The 17,499-nt window shown below is 42.2% G+C and overlaps 1 protein-coding gene across 1 annotated transcript; it reads right to left on the bottom strand.

Annotated features, from left to right (window-relative positions):
- Nucleotides 1–1,846: 1,846 nt before the first annotated feature.
- On the bottom strand, nt 1,847–17,390 carry wdr43 (WD repeat domain 43). Its single transcript, XM_062397167.1, has 18 exons — nt 17,147–17,390; nt 16,188–16,322; nt 13,970–14,091; nt 11,821–11,941; nt 11,459–11,577; nt 11,232–11,334; nt 10,904–10,968; nt 10,270–10,429; nt 9,341–9,427; nt 9,079–9,204; nt 8,644–8,790; nt 8,236–8,322; nt 8,076–8,107; nt 7,192–7,255; nt 6,045–6,158; nt 4,821–4,890; nt 3,029–3,087; nt 1,847–2,845 (listed from the first exon to the last, which is right to left on the bottom strand). Exons 1-18 carry the CDS (start codon nt 17,351–17,353, stop codon nt 2,690–2,692), a joined length of 1,974 nt encoding a protein of 657 aa, XP_062253151.1. The 5' UTR covers nt 17,354–17,390; the 3' UTR covers nt 1,847–2,689.
- Nucleotides 17,391–17,499: the final 109 nt, after the last annotated feature.

The following is a 17,499-nucleotide window of genomic DNA, read 5'->3' as shown; positions in this document are numbered from 1 at the left end:
CATTTTCTTCTTCTGCCGATGAGCTCATTATATAGTCCTCTGTATAGACGTCACTATATAGTAAAGAAGGGGTTCGTGAATGAGTGATCTGGACACGTCACCATGTCCTGTCCCGGCTCTAGAAGCCTCCCACAGACACCCTTCATACAATCCAGAAGTTGTATAAATACTGTGTGACTGCTGTTTCTATCATTAAGTCTATGAATAAATATTGTTTTATGTTTGTATTTTCAGTTTATTGGTGTTCTACTTTGTGATGACAGCGTGATGATGATAAAGGTCCGGTACCTCCCGGTGCCAGACTCAGGCTTAATATTGCCGCAATTAGAAAAGCAACAAATTACCAAAGAGTAGAACAAGTCTTCATGAAGCACGCACCCTGCTCATCATCCGAGTTGACCTCAAGCAACAAAACATGGAAAACACACATTTTATGAAAGAAAATCACTCAGTCTCCTTAAATCCAATCAAGCTGCACCAAATTGCACTCTCTCTCTCTCACACACACACACAGACACACAAACCATGAATTACTCTGAAAAACACTATATCAAAGAGAGTGAATGATATTCATGGACCCGCACAAATCTACTGTTTTCAGTATTTACATTTCTGTATTTAGTATTGAGACTTTGTGAACGTAGATGAGCTCAGAGGGCCGAGTGATGACAATAAGTTCTGAGACAATATGAAGCCCGTCAACAGTCAGGAATTTTGCCAGACCATTTATTCTGTTATGTTCACCCAGAGCGGGCGATGACGCAAAGCCCCTGAGCAGAACTGCTTTCTCCTTGGTAAATGGACTGTATTTATTTGGCACTCTTCCAAGTCCTAACGACCAATCACTGTGCTTTACAATACATTCACACACTCGTACAGGGCTTTCTGCATCATGTCCTATTCACACAATGTGTTCAACTAGGTTCAGTGTCTTGCTCAAGGACACTCCAACATGCAGACTGGATGAGCCGGGTATTGAACCGCCAACCTGATTAGATGACCTGCTTGCCTTCCAGTCACAGCTATTTAGACATTTGAATGTAACTGCACTTTAGCAGACATTTGGCTGCTCTCCGGTCATTAGAACTGTTTCTCAATAGATTTTTTGGAAGATGTGCTACATTTCAATACACTGACTGCAGGAGTTTTAGGAAATGTAAACGATTGTGAATCAATTGGCAGTAGAGGCACAAGCAAGACGATGCCCAAAAAGACATTAGTTGGTGGTCTTAGTCTTTCCTGACTGATCATTCTCACTACTGGTAGCATGAGGATGGCCCTCAGCCAGCAGCAAGATTTGCAGTTTCCTCGTCCCTAGTAGAACTGGACCCCTCCTGGTGCAGGTCAGTGTCCAGCATGATGTGGTCAGTCTGAGTGTCTGGAACATTATGCAGCGGTCATCAAAAGTAGCCTCCCAGGAGCTGTGATGCCCAAACATAAAAACCTGTGGCGGCCACACACTGCTGAACCCCATTGAGTCAAGAAATTCACACAAGTTGGATCAGCCTGTGATTTCAATATTTCCCTTTTGATTTTCAGTGCGATTTTGAACCCAACCTTTTTGGGGTTAATTTTTTTTATTTAATTGAATGTTCTAATGTTATTTAGTCATCAATAAATGTCACTATATACAAGTTTATATACATCGCGATAGGAACTAACATTTCATCCACTTGGTCTACCTGATCTGAACCCCTCATCCCTTTAGTTTTTCTTCGGCTGCATGGGAACAATTAAAAACATCCATGTAAACTACAAATAATTTAATTTAAAGATTATTTCTGTGCCTAAATGAGGCTTGTTTTTAAAAAGGCAGCACGTCTCATCCCTGACCACACACATTAAGCCATTTTGTAAACCCATTTATTCACCTATTTTTTGGAAAAGTTCACATTTTCTTCTCAGTCGCCCTTGCGACTATGGGTCAAAGGTGGTGGACATGAGGACATGCACCGAAACTAAACGCACAAAAGGAACAATTAAAACAAGCAATATCTGGAAACAATTTCAAAAGAAAAGAAAAATACAGCATCCAGGAGACTTTACATGAGTCCATTTAATCCCAAGGATTTCTGGGGGATAACTGTAGAGGGAAGAGCTCATACAAACACTTCACTGTACATAAGATTTACATTATGTGGGGACATGTTATATGGTCTTGGGGTGGTGAACCCACCTCCGGTTCAAGCAGGTTTCTGTCCAACAAAGATCCGGTGGTCCTGCATACCGACTCCACACCTGAGCTCAAGCGTTCCAGATCACTCACAGAGACGGGTTAGAATAAACCAATTAGAGACAGAGCGCTGTCTCGTCTACCATTATGCAGGGATATACAATGTTCTAATACTATTCAATATATAACATTGCATTTGGAATGCAGTCTGCAGTGAAAGGCAAACTGGAACACCACCAAAAGAACTCAGGTTGCAGAGTTGGTACACAGACTTGATCTGACAGAGCAGGAGGAGAACATGCATCAGTTTGGCTCTCCTCCCTGAAATGTAGCATCTGTTCATCAGATGGGGAGAAGGACAGACCGGGAGCAGGACGTCACTGACCTGCCCGCGTTTCAACAAGGGGCCCCATGATTTTGTAAAACCAGACTCTTTTCTGATAATAAAATCAAAAGCAGGAAAATAAAATGAAAGTTTATATAACTCTTTCAGGTCCATATTTTTGTGATTGGTGTTCATTCTTCTTCGCTCTCGTTCTCCATGTCTTCCTCTCCGTTAGCTTTGGATTCAGTTCTGCTGTCCGGATTCTCATCTTCCTCATCTGCTGCTTGTTCTTCCTGGTCTTCTTCCATCTTCTCCTCCTTTGCTTCCTCCTCCTCCTCCTCCCAGTTCTGACACAAGAAAGCGAAAAATGAGCACCTCAGTGAAAACATTACTCAGTAGTCACAATACTTCCATCAACAATGACTAAGCCATCACCACGTTGACCCAACATGGAGATCCCCCCCCTCCCAAGGTATGAGGGACAAAAACCCAAACGATACACAACCTTTTTCTGACTGTATCATACTTACATCAGAGTCTTCATCAGGAAGACCTTCATCACCAGAGGCCTCATCTTCATCTGATGATTCTGTGACGGGCAAACAAAGAAAAACAAATCCATCAGCTGAAGCTGCAAAACTGTTTGGATTACATTAATACCTGGAAACAATCCCAACACTAAGAGATAGAGAAAATGAAGCAACAGAGAAAGCGGTGCCTTTACTTGTTCATAAATTTCCTGCGGAGGGATTGCAGGTATTTGCATCTCAATGCCAGAGCCGGGTCATTTGGTTATGACAACAATACTTAGTGTGTTGCAGCAGGAGAAATGTCAATATGATTTGCTAAGAATATTTGCACCATTAGGTCAGCCGGTCGCCATCTGCTGCAGACACGCTGACCAGTAGACACTGATACAGAGCCAGAGTAAATATCTTCACTGTAAATAAGTTCAGATGCTGCTGAACAGGGAAATGAGGCAGAGCTTAGTATCACGGATATGAAAAGTAAGTATTATATCATAAAGGGGAACGTGAGCCACACATCTTTAAGAGTCTGAACTGTTGCTTGGAGCAGACTCTTTTTCTCCAGCCAAAATAAGTAAATGCATGATGCAGGTTTATGGATGTTAAAAGACCATTTTACCAACAATAAAATTGTTAATGTAAATGCTTTCAAACATTCCTAGTTACAAGTGGAAGATGAGACAAGTCAACTTGAATTATTATGCAAAAGGTATCTATCCACATTTAAAATTCACGAACTTGCAGCTCTATTATCTACATCTACCCTGGGAGACATCTGTACATTTACACAGTCCCCAATCTAATCCAACATTCTGAAAGATCCATGCATTGTGATTACACCAGCTCATGCTACAGAATTGTTAATGATTGTAAAATAATTGTTAGCATCCTGTCAACACAACCTGGACAAACTAGGACTCACTAACTAGTGCGACAGGTCTGATGCCCTGTGTCCGATTCCGGTGTTGGAGCCGTAATAAGCTCAGAGCGCAGCAGCATCCGCACAGGGCTGCAACAACCTCCTGCTCATCAGCTCCCCCTTAACTGTGTTTTGTTTTGCGTTCACATCCTGGACCACTGACAGAGGTGCTGCAACTCAAGGCGCCGCTTAATTATTTCATGAAAGCCAATTTTCTATGTGGCTCAATAAAGCGGTTTCTACAGTGAGGTAATGAGAAATGAGAATAAACAGAGTGGGGCCTTGTTGTTCCTGCTCAAAAAGGGGGAGGATCTGAACACTGCCCGACAGGTTGCCAGGCAACAGGAATCATGTTTGCGTGCGGTGCATTGCCAAGAATGGCTGAGTGATGGGCAACATTGCATTCATCAAAAAACTAAAACACTGCTGATTCAACATGGTTATCATCGAAAGTCCTGCACGAGTGATGATGAACCGACATGAAACTAAGTGAGTTAGAAAGAAAAGAGAAACGATGCGTTCCAGCAGAGCGACATCGTGACCTGTTGCACGACAGCATGTCGAGGGCATCACGGCAGGCCGCCATGCTTCTGAAACGTGCAACTGAGCGGTTACCGGGTTAAAACCAGATAATCTCTCTACTCCCGTCCGCTGCCGCTCACCACACTGACTCATCAGAGACGCATCCAGGTTAATATACTACACAAGCGATTTGAAGTGCTTTGGGAACTGAGACGTCACCAAATAGGAAGGATTTAAGGAACAAGGAAGTCAGGAAGCGAACACTGACTTATACACCGCACCATGTTTACTTACAGTTGAATTTTATTCAGTGGCACAGAACACAAAAGTAGACTCTATAAGAGCAGCACTTACCCTCTTCATACACCAGCTTCGCTGTGCGGTCAACATCTGTAACTGTCTTACTGCTGTCATTTGTCGCCACCTAGTGGTCAAAAGGGAGACAAGCATTAGTGATCCAATGATTTGGATTTGAGCACATTATTATTCTTCCCACATATTAAGACATATGAAGCCATGATTAGTTTGACAAGAGCATATTACCTTACATTTTCCTAACAGACACTGAAAGTTGTACTATTGGAACAGTAGGCAAAAAGGAGAAGTGACTTCCATGTAGTTCATGTTTCAGCTGCCCTGTCAAGACCCAGAGGTTCAGCCCCCCCTCAGTGTCCTCACTTCACACCTGATCCACTTAGTGGCTGCATGTTTACACAGTTATTGGATTAGGTTTGTTAGGGCCTTCAAGTAAAGCAGTGTGTTCACAAGCAGAGTGCCCACTCACTACCCCCTCATCAAGGTCAGGAGCTAAACTTTCCATTTCTGAGACTCAATCCGTCTTGTCCTTGTAAAATGCATCGTCATCGGAATTTATTGTGATGCTGATGTGAGGATCGTAGCAGAAACGTGGGAGAAAGAAGCGCTGTTCACTTTCATGAGCAGATCGCTCCAGCGCTTTCTCTACAAGGTCACAAATGTCAACGTGGCAATTTCTCGAACTGATAATTGTCCATGTGGGAGGAATGTGCGAATGAGGATGTGGTCTAGAGGAGAGAGTTTAACTGCAACTTTGGAAATAAATCCAAGCTGACAAAGAAACGTATTGATTCTCTGTTCTATCACAGTCACAATGAGATGAACCAGCAACAGGTGACTGACTCTAAACCCTCATCAGTAGGGCATCTAAGGCAACATCCATACCACAGCGTTTTAAAACTAAAATGATTAGGTTTAGCATCAGATTTACTCCATGCCCATACTAACGCACCTAACATGACCATTCTCTTACACTGGTTATGCACATGCCAGTGTATGAAGAAAAGGGTTGGCTGCTGGTTGCATTAAGAGTCAAACACAAGTCTGCAAGTGGATAATGGCTTCTACACATGTAAGCAGTTGTGCAGTTAAATTCTGAATTTTACAATTATACAACAGTGATCTAGAGTAGCATGGACACCAGGCATATCCGGAGCAGAGTTTGATTCGTAACATCCAACCCCTGCCTCAACACCGCAGAGTCCATCTGTTTTTTAACTCTTCAAGATACAGGACATGTTTTCTGTACATGGCGACACTCACCTGTGTCATGACGAGATACAGTTTCCCGTGCAGCTTTGTGAGCTTGTGGAACATCTTCACTCTGCTCTCGATCATGTGATAGAGCACTCCCAGCTGAGTGACCAGGTCTGGCAGCTGTGGATTCCAGACAAGTAGAAACATTTCAGAAGCAGGAAATACACAAAAAAGAAAGCAATCGATTGAGGAGACCATGGTCAAGGACTCATCTCTACAGCTCACCACTGCTTTCATAGCAAACACATTCAAGTCCCCACTTGAAGCGAGGTACAAGGGGAAACGCAGCGGTCACTAAAAGAGATTGTCTTGTTAAGATCGATAACTGTAAATGTTCTGTTTGCGTGTACCTCTTCACAGGTCAGGGGATAAGTCATTTGAAACATCAAAATGTTAGCTGGCTGATCGTGCTATGCTACAGGTCAAAGGGTTATCTTCAAAAAATTATAAAAATGAATATCATTAACGTTTTTAGTAAATACTGGCTATGGAGATATCTTTCTTGCAGTCACACCATCGTACAGACTGTCAAAGTCCTTTTATCTATGCTGTAAGGTGGAGGCAACGACTGTTGGTGTAAATAAGATGCAGTGTTTTATTCAAACAGCTTTGTGTTATGCTTTGGGCAAATCACAACATAAAGATTGGATCACAGACTGTACATAAAGATGGACACCATAACTGCCAAAAGGGAAGCCAAAGCATCTCCATTGCTGCTCAATTATTGTTTATCAATTCTACCTCTATGTTAGTGGATGTGACGTGGACCGGGCAAAAAGGTTCAAATTAATATCTCAAAAAGGTAATTTCAGATAGTGGTTACCACACTGAATGTTGTTTGATGAATAAAAAGACGCCATGATTGACAACTGAAACCGACTTGTGATTCATCAAGGGTCTATCGATGGAGTTACCCTGACTCCAAATGCACAAGATGGCAGCATTAGAAACACAGTTTGACTTCATTTCAGATGAACCATTTGATTAAGGTCATGTGTATTACTGTACAATGCAATGTCTGTTCTCATCTCAATCACTTCCATTTTGAATTTGCACCATAAAAGAGAAGAAGGCTTCAGGCGATCACAAATCAAACATCAACAAACTGGAGCCTTTGGCTTCATGAATAGTAGAGGCAAAGAAACAGACTTACCGATGCCAAGTATGATGTGTGGTGCATGATTACAGCCTTGAGCCACCGTACCATGAGAGCTGCCCTGTTGGAGGGAAATAATGCATATGCTGTCAAGAGAGAAACCAGCTTCTTGATTGCATTTACCCACGAGGCACTGTTTATATACAGCAACAATGGTAATTATTCAGTCATGGAAAACCGGTAAATCACTTAAGCCTTTTTAGACATGACCTGTGGGTAAAATCTGGAGAATTGGCTACGGAGTTTACTTTTCACACATGGACAACACAGCGGGAGGGGATCTACACAGAGGCGCTCACAGCAGCAGCAGATCCTCCGCATACATCAGGAGATATCTTTCATTTATTACCTAGGGCAGAAGGGCTCTAACTGATATCACATTGCAGAGTGTGAATGCATGTCACATACTTTTTGTCACAGTTTAAACAGTTGTGCAGCCCCAATGTGTACGACACCATTTCTAAAACTGGTATATATTTTTTATTTCTGCATCTGTCGCGAGTTGGAAATGTTGTTAACCACCGCACACGTTGCTGGGTTCACAACGAAGTCTCCTGATTTTCTAGTGACTTTATACTTGGAGGGCCGTTAGTTCAGCAGTAATTCCGCAAAAACTGTGGCGCCTCTCACTCAGACATTTGTGATCACACATGCATTGTACACAAATATGACTTCAAATGTAAAATTTAAATTACAGATTCAATGGTGGAATTGAGACTAGAACTCAACTTAACTATTTTAGCTATAGACTGAACCTAGGTGAAAATCAGGTGAAAAGTAAGAGCAGAACAAACATCATTATCTGTATCGTCTACAGTCTTTAATGTGAAGAAACGCTGAGCGTAGACCAATTATAAGGTGATTGTTAAGTTTTCACTTACATAAATGGATGCCCCTGGAGCCTCTTTGTGATCTACAGCGGAGGAAATAAAAAAGGATGAATTAAACTACAACAACAAGAGGCAACACAACTTAACTTCGAAATCCTGATAGTGTGACAAAAGACCAGAGCAGACTGCTGTCTCAGAGACCAACACTCACCTCTTCCACCAATGGTAAAACAGCTGGGAGCGGTAACCGAGCAACCGTCTTCTTTATTACCATGTCTTTGCGAGTTTGGAATACTTTCTGCACAGGACCAAAAAAAGAAAAAAGGTTATAAAGATGCGACAAAGTTATTGCAGAGGTTTACACCGAGTACACATCAATATTCAGGACGTTTCATACCAACTTGTTTGACTGTAGAAACGTTTGCCCCTTAACATTTAGACTTCCTTTGATAAATGAGTTGGGTTTGAGATAACATTCTAATGACAAAAATAAAACATTTAGCTTTTAAGTCTTTGAATAGAAAATGAGCTGAGTCCGCTGGCAAAACAAACTCGGATGAAAAACCAAACTAGACTGAATGTTTAATTTCAGATGCTGGGCTGTGAGAGGAGAACTCACATTTAGGATGTTGGCGTCGTTGCTCTCCAGGCCCTGCACCAGCAGCACTGCAAAGTTGTCAGTCAGTAAAGAGGCCGTCCCTTTAGGAGCTCCCTTCTCAGAGGAGACTGACAGATCGATTTCACCAAGTCGCTCTGCTATTGACATCTAAAAGAAAGAAAAGTCAAAAGGAATTAGCTCAATTCAAGTGCTAGATTTATCTATATTACTCAGGTTCTACGGTTCAATATTTTAAAGTTTTTAATGGAATGTGTAGTGACAACATCGGCTGTGTTAAGACAAGAACTCCAGAGAAAGACTTTATCTAGAGTCGGACTTCCAAATATGAACAATGCAGCAGGAGATTCCCAAAAAAGTGTTTTGGGTCAAAGAATGAAAGAGAGAAAGATGACATTAGCTACAGAGTGGTGCTTTCACCACTGACCCTGATCTTACCTCTTTGGTGTCAGAGTTCTTTTTCCTCTTCTCTGATCCCTGTGTGGTTCCCTTTACTGGGGCTTGGTGACCAGGAAGCCCTGGGACCAACACTTTGCTCTTGGCATTGACAATCGGGGTTTTAACCTGAAAGGGACATTTTTATTTAAGGTACAATTTGAATATTTCAGCAGTGATCATGGATCACCATATAATGTTTAAATAACCAGCTGAGACGATGTTAGTCTCGACTTCTACGGTATATAAGAAAACCAGGTGTTACCTTAGAAACGATGGTTTCCATGGAAAGGGCGAGGTGGGTCTGAACATCCCGGGTCAAACACACATGTCTCTCTGATGTGTTAATCTCCTGTAAAAGGTGGAAAGACGTGAATCCAGAGTCTGATCAACACAGATGCTTCAAGGCTGACAAGAACAAGAGTCCTATGAAGTTACTAAAGGGGGGGGGGGGATAATCAGCAAGTGGGTAGGTACTTAAGAATGACAAAACATAATCCAACACCTAAAATGCTGGTTCTAGTTTGAGCCGGCTTTGGTAGCCCGCAGGTTAACCATCCATGTGAAGATCAAAAGAGGTGAAACACATTGACCTGTTTACAGAAATCAACATAAATGTCAACTGAACCAAAAACACCTACAAAAAGTATCACTGTTGGTGTTTTATGTGGAGAGACGTTGCTAATGCGATAAAAGAACCAGATCTCTGCTGTCTACACCAAGAGATTGAAAATACTGTCCGTATCACCTAATGGTGATCAGACGAGATAGGCTGTTGCCTTGTAAAAGTAATTAGGTTCTCAACAAACAAATACATTTACATTGCAGTTTTTACATGATAATGAGTCAAAGATTTTAAGATACTACCATTGTCAAGATCATTACCGACCACAACCATAAACCAGACCTACTGTGTTTCAGACAGGAGCAGGACTGCACACATCACAAGACTTAAACAAGCGTCTAAGCTCCCTATTCAATTCATTTCCTCTACACATCTACTACTTGCCCATTTTGCTTACTCATCTCAGGAAAAATTATTAAACATACAGAGTCCTACAGTATATATTTGTCACTTTAGTTTTACACTTGCATCCTCCTATGAGTATAGTATATCCTTTTATGTATACACAGGTGGTTAGCGTGCATAAACACACGGCACAGGTTTACTTTCACAGCCTTCTGTGTACTCACTGCTCTCTCCATCACAGGCTGAAGGTGGTTGCCATAGGCCAGCAGCACAGACCGGCTATCAGCTCCGAGTGCTGCTGCCAGCAGGGGGATGGGCACCGGTGAGTCCTTTGTGTCTGACATCTGCACCGTACATAAGGGCGACAAGGGCTTCTTGCAGGGTCTATGGGGACAGATGTTGATATGAGCCATGACCACAGGAAGTGTACAATGCTGATTCAAATTTCTGTGTTGTAAATTAATATGCAACAAGAGAATTTCACATAACGCACAACACAATTTAGAATCACTGGTTTGTTGGTGAAGGGAATATTTCTCATCAGATTGAGCGTCATTTGCTGGTGGTGCAGTGTCCCCTAGCAGCCATTACGGAGCAAACACACCAACGTTGAGTGTGAACAAATATGAAAATTACTCTAAGACTCGATGGAGGACCTGTATATCTAAACAGCAGTTTAAACTGTGCAGGTCAGTAGATGAGGTATAACTGAAGGCATGCAGAGGTGTTAGGTACAGACACACACTAGAACACAAACCTAAACGTAAGGAGGAAACAGACACTCTTCAACAGGACAGTGTGCAATTGCTTTGGTCTTGTTACTCTCCACTGGAAGCATTCAGTATTTGAAGGACTTACCCATTTAAAAAGTGCTCAAAGAGATGCAACTGTCCATCCTTGCACACCACCGCCAGCCTCACCGCCTGTCCAAACGAAAAACCACACACATTAACATCTGCACATAGTCCAAAGGTGATTCAAACAGATGTCCCTATGAGACTTTTATTTTAAAGCTAAACATGTCTTTCATTTTCTACAAAGTCACACTAGACACACACACAGGGTTCAAAAACATTTTCATATGTCAAATCAGACTGCACTAAGTCGATTCTTAGCTTAACATTTCAGTACAACTACAGGCAAAGTTACACTTCTAATAACCAGTTACACATGTCTCCTCTCTGACCTCTTCCTTGCTGTTAGAAGGGACAAGATCTATGTGCTGTGGCTCGTCCGTCATCGTGAACGACACCACCGAGTTCTTGTCCTTTCCGTCCTCTCGTACTTGCCTGCAGTGCGAGAACAATGTTTTATTTCAACAACAATCTAAGTGTCGTCAACTTAATGTGGCCAAACAGCAACGCAACCCTTGACGAGACAATGCGTCATCAGCAACTCCAGATGAGTACTCACCATACACTGAGCAGCCGATCGTGGGCAGCACCAGACAGAAAATAGAGGCCGTTGCTGTCGGGGGGTCGTGTGGTGGCAAAGCGCAGGGTCGTCACAGCTGTGGAGTGGCCTGTGAATGTCTGCACAGAAACAAGAATAAAGACAGATGGACAGTTGAGTCACTCCTGCTTTAAGAGGGTTCGGAGCAACACGTAGTTTATATTGCCCATCATCGCTCTGCAGTTACACAAAGGTGCTGTTGAAACTGTAATTTAGTAGCACTTATGTCAAGATTGCAGCTTCCATCGTTCCTATTTTTATGACAACAGAAGCTGAAATTGATCGGAAGGAACAAATATAAATGTCAAAGCAACTTGACTTACCCTGTAAAGCTCCTTGGTGTCCAGGTCCCACATCTTGATCGTCTGTCCAGCTGAAAGCAGCAGCTTCCCATCGTGACTCACACACAGACTGGTCACTGCTGCACGGTCTGCCTTCCACTTGCTGTGTCAACGATGAAGAGACAGCCAGAAGTTGGTACAGAGGTTTATCCATTTTATATATATGAAAAATAAAAGAGACTATAAACCTATGTTTTTCACATTCTACAGGACCAGGAGCCTGCTTTATTACAGCCAACCTCCCAACGTACTTCCTCTATTGTGTTTCCCCATCCCTGTATTTTTACCTACGATTTTACAGCTCTATTCAGCAGTTTACTGTTACACTCCACCTGACAGAAGCAGGAGATGTACTGGGCACTCAGCGCTCCCCAAAAGCATTTTGTGGACAAGGAATGGGCTTTACAGGGCATCAATTGAGGATTTATGGTGGGCATGAGAGGTCATGACTGTACCAACTGGCTGTGCAGCTACTGTATCAGCCACCAGTGAAATACAGCGATAAACGCACAATGGTACAGCTTTTTACGATGGCTTTTTGGTGCTGTTCACACCTTGCACATTGTGTGAAGTGCTAACACCAGTGTTAGAGCTGTCTACTTACATAAGACCATTATAGAAAAAGCTGAGACTTCTACTAACTACTTTGGATAATGGGGACCATTCTTCCAACACATAGAACACCTGAAAGCAGCAGAAAATTGCAGCAATGAGAAAAAAACTATATTGACCAATTATCCTCACCGACTTATATAATGCATTCTTGGGCCCATTGAAAGGCGCTAAATAAAAGATGCAAAATGTTATCAACTGGAAGCTACTCTTACTTGTGATAAAGGCAGAAACAGCCTGATTCTTCAGTTTGTAATCTGCATTTCAACACTGGCGGAACTTTAAGTAGAGATTTTGTATCTACATTTTCCAGGGCAAAGGGGCAAATAGACACTACTTTTTAAAAGGTTCATTATCAAAACTCCACTGTTACCATGTTTGTCGTTATCAGAAAAGCAACTATGCCCTGCCCTCTAGTAGAGGTATTGCTTTTTTTCAGATTAAACTACATATTTAACAGTGAAAGAATAAGTGAACTCAGTCAATGACTTGTGGGACTTTATTCTTGGGACGTGCCGTTCTCAGAGCTGTGCAAACCCTGAAACTGACCAAAGCCGTTTCCAGACATTTCCTCCTGAGCAACTCCAGAGAACTGGGTCCGGAGTTTCTCCTTAAGTCCACACAGACATTTTACTCTACCTCTACTAAGAAATGCATGTCAACTAATCAGCAGGAGCTTCCTTATGCAGTAAGTCAAGTCACCACCTACCATTTGTTTAGACGCGACCTAGCATGCATGGCTAATGTGGCTAAAATAAGCTGCAATAAATTGTTAAGTGTGACTTAATTTTTTTGTTACAATTTCGGAATGGGCAATCGATAAGAACCGGAATCGATCAGAATCAATAAAATGCCTAACGATACCCAACCATACTGAACAAGAGTATTTTACTTTTTTTTAAGGTACGTTAGAAAGGACATGAGCTCACTTTTCACGAGACAGATTAATCCCTTCAGAATGTCTGATATTCATGTATAGGAGTGTTATGAATGAGTGAACTGCAGGGCAGCATAAACTCACACAAAGCAGCCGGCAGTTTCTAACACATTGTACATTTGCAAGCTGAAATTGAGTGGAAACCTAAAGCAAACAGCTCAGTCAAAATCAGGTGGGAGAGCAAACATTCCTTGCAGCCACCAAACAGTCCACTGAGCTCAACTTACAAAAGGATTTCTAGAGTGGTAAAAAAAAGAAAATAACCAACTGATGGTAAATCTATTCCTAAGATGCTGCTGTTACTAAACGCTTATGACAGTTTATGTATTTATATTGAAATTTTTATTACTCCCCATTCTCAGTATACTCTATAGCCTTCTAAAGCTCTATAGAGACCATATAATGTTCCTCTTTAAAAACAAATGAAAGAACATTCCCCATTTAGATTTTAAGCAAAACAATGTGACTCAAGATCAATGTGTTATTTGGTCAGTTATTAAAAGTAATCCAGATGTAATCAGGAGTCACCTCTATTCTCGTCAATGCCGATAAAAAACAAAAAACACTTAAGTTGATACTGACCTTCGCATCTTGCCCGTCTGCAGATCCCACTCGATAATGTTTGAATCATCTGAGCCGCTGTATAATAAACTGTCTTCAGGGTGCCAATGGACACAATTCACTCCTCCACTATGGCCTCCATCCTGGCAGAGACAGATCAGAGTTAGCAGTGGCAAAACAAATTGTCCCATCATTCAACAGTAAAGGCTTCAAGTACTGGTAATGTATCACCTAGTTATTGCAGAACAGTCCACGGTTTGGCCCAGAAAATTTGTTAATGTAAGTTACTGCTTGTCTGAGGTGTTGACGGCAGTTTATGGATATTTTAGAGGCTGTAGTTTGTGGCTGACTTTTGATGTTATGATATTACAGTGTTTACCTACTTTTAATACTTTCAGATAGGGCTGGGTAATATGGAGAAAAATATATCCCTATCATTTTTTTCATAGTCGATATCAACACATGAGATATCAATCAAATCAGTGGCGCATTACTCTGCGCAGGTCAACAAGTGACCCTGCTCCTCTGATGTTTTCTAATCAGAAGTCATATTTATGTTAGGGCGTCGTTTCTTCTGCAACAATGAACGTAAAACACAGCGTTGCGGCATAATCTGCGGGAGGAATGTCTAATGTCTGCAGAAGTGTGCGCACGTCTCTGTCCCGCTTCACACAAACTGATACACGTATTTAGTTATTATTGGTGGTCAAATCATAATCCTGATTACGGGCCTCAGTACTGTACAGTGTTTATTTTTGTTTTGTAGTGTAAAGTGAGCACAGGTCGGCGGTGCAGTGAGGAGGAAGCAGACTCCAACAGAGATTCTGACACAGGACGAGTGGATCTTTAATGTGCGCCAGTCCTGAATGAACGTAGAGGAAGACATGCATTGATTACATTCTGTCTCTGCATCGCTGCAATGTCGTTCACCTCTACGAAGGAGCTCAAACATTAAGCCCTGCGTGTCTGCTAGTCCTACACTCTGTGCTGTGTGTGTCAACCTAACATGATGTGGCTCTCTTTAATCCAGCCACATGATTGGTTCGGAGCAGCAATATTCTCATGGATGGATGAATTCTATCGACGTTGTTTTGACCAAGTCTTATATTTCTATCGAGGAGAAGTTATATTGGGATAATTATCTTATCATATTATCGCTCGGCCCTACCATATATGTTTTTTTATATACCTGTGCTGTTGGCTGAACATTCAAACGTCTCCATTAGACTACATTGCAAAAGTTTCAAGTCACGTCATTGTCAGTTTTTGATAACTTTTACTGGGATAAAGGATTTTAGTCAACGTACGCCTGGATCGTAGAGAAACTAACTGAACCAACAGCCCTTCCTGATTTTCCATAACCTGAAAGTCCTTTAATCATAATTTTTAAACTTATAATTACTTGGTCTGTTTGTTTTGAAGCAGGGGAGACCTCTGTGGATAATTTGGATCAAAATGAAAATCTCCTGAGTGAAGAAAACTAAGGGAACCAGAACCAAAAATCAGGCAAAGCAGCGAGAAGAAAGCTGAGCAGCTTCATTATCCGCCAGCAGCTCCTCTTGATGCCCCGTGTCCATCAAACAGCATTAGAGAAACAATGATTTATAAAGTGAAACTGCTTTATTCAGTTTATTTTTTTATCACTTTCCATTTCCTGGTCCATTTGTTTTGAAAAGGAGGAGCCCACTGAGGATGATTCAGTAATATATATTAAATATAGTTTAATAAAAAATACATACTGGTCTATAAGTTCAAACGAGCCAGCTCTCTCCTAATATTACCATAATTGACACGGACACTGACATAATTCAAAACATGTCAAAAAGTAACACGTTTGAAAAACGTTCTTATCTGTGCTCGGCTTCTAAAAGTTGAGAAAACTAGAAAGGTTTGGAGGATCACCAGGAAACTGCGGTTAACATCTTGCCAGTCCCTAATATTGAATCCTCACTCTACTGGAAACCCCAATTAATGTTAGTCACAGCCCGAACAGTAACTACAGCCTAAAAAATGATCATGTATGGCAGTTTCACAGAATCATCAGCTCAGTGAAAATAGTGTGGATGAATTTCAGCTTCAGGATTCTTTGTCCAACAAAGAAATACATCTATAATTTACAGGTTCTCTGATGACTATGAACACATCACATTCAGAAAAGATAACTTGATCGTGTAGGATCTTTTTTATTTCACCTCTGTTGGACATGGTACAAGATATCATACAAATCAGTGCAACTCACCAGGGTACAGTGCAGTGCTCCCTTGGTTGCACTGTAGATAAGCACTGTACCGGCTGCTGTGCCCATTGCCAACAGGTCAGCCTTCTCCTCCACCTGCACAGCCTCCGATTTCCTCTTCTTCCTCGTTGGCCCCTCCTGAAACAGACACATTGAAATGACACTCTTAAAATGAATAACCATGACATCTGTAATAACAGGTTTGAACAATTGGAGACTTAATTGTAATTCTGATGATATTGAGAGGAACTGGTTTGAAGTCTAATCCAACACATTGGCAGCAGTTAAAGGAAAAAACTTTGTCTGAATCATAGTCATATGAGAATGTGATAATCATACGGACTATTAATGTAAAAGATTTACAGATCGTTAACAGAAATACACGCAAGGTTATAGGTTTAATTTCACTTATAAGCCGAACCCCCTAACTGATGTTTACATCTGAACAATCTGACAGGAGATAAACCGAGGTGAAACTTTCTGAGCCTTTCCTTCCTCGGGTGTCATGGAGGCACACGCTGCTGAAGCTCTAGCGAGCTAATGCTAACTTAAAGAACTTCTTTATTCTTAGCAATTACGGCTTTGAAAGATAAGTAAACACATTTTCCAATGTATGTGTTTGCACTAAACTGTCAGTACAGGTTGTTCCACCAGAAAACTAAAGGTGGGACGTTGTCCGTGATTTCTCGGTTTACCATGTGGGAGCAACATGTGCGTCCTGCGCAGCTGGTTTGAGCTAGCTAGCGGCTAACGTGGCAACGCCGCTATCTCCGAGAGTGTCTGACACATGGCTGCGCCCGTACCGACACACAGCATAGAGGTTCAGACCTCGAGTGCACGTTCTCTTAAAAAACAGCGACATCTTTGTGGCCTCTTTGTTTTAAACAGAAACCGCTCACGCCGCCCCACAGGCCTCACTAGCTCCTGATGCTAACAGCGGGGCAGCCCTCCGCCTCACATACCTTGGCTGTCCGGCATGGTCCCCAGGCTATGCAGGTACAAGTGGCACTCAGGTGGGCTGAAGGCACGTACTCTTGGTGGAGCGTTTTACTGTCCGTGCTCCAGATGCGCAGTCTGCCATCTTGGGCACACAACGCTAAGTATTGCCGCGATTTGGGCGAGAACGCACAAGGTAGCTGCAGCGGAGACATGCCAGCGTCGGCCGCCATTTGTGAAGCGCTGCGTGCGTCTGCGTGTCGCGTTTACACCGAACCACGTGCGGCTCCGTGTGCACATGCGCACTAGCGCGCCAGCGCAGGCTCGCTCCCATTGGCTGCTGCAGCACAACGAGCAGCTTCATGGTCCCTCGTAACAA

This window comes from Platichthys flesus, chromosome 10 (assembly GCF_949316205.1).
Source record: "Platichthys flesus chromosome 10, fPlaFle2.1, whole genome shotgun sequence".
Taxonomy (NCBI): domain Eukaryota; kingdom Metazoa; phylum Chordata; class Actinopteri; order Pleuronectiformes; family Pleuronectidae; genus Platichthys; species Platichthys flesus.
This window is presented reverse-complemented; position numbering and strand designations above follow the sequence as displayed.

Bases quoted from the DNA above. Each gene is read 5' to 3' on its own strand.
- wdr43 (XM_062397167.1), bottom strand. From the start codon at position 17,353: ATGGCGGCCGACGCTGGCATGTCTCCGCTGCAGCTACCTTGTGCGTTC. The intron at 10,969-11,231 runs GTCAGAGAGGAG...TCGTTTGGACAG, and splicing joins CTTCTAACAGCAAGGAAGAG to GCGGTGAGGCTGGCGGTGGT. The intron at 8,791-9,078 runs GTAAGATCAGGG...TCTTTCTTTTAG, and splicing joins AGAACTCTGACACCAAAGAG to ATGTCAATAGCAGAGCGACT.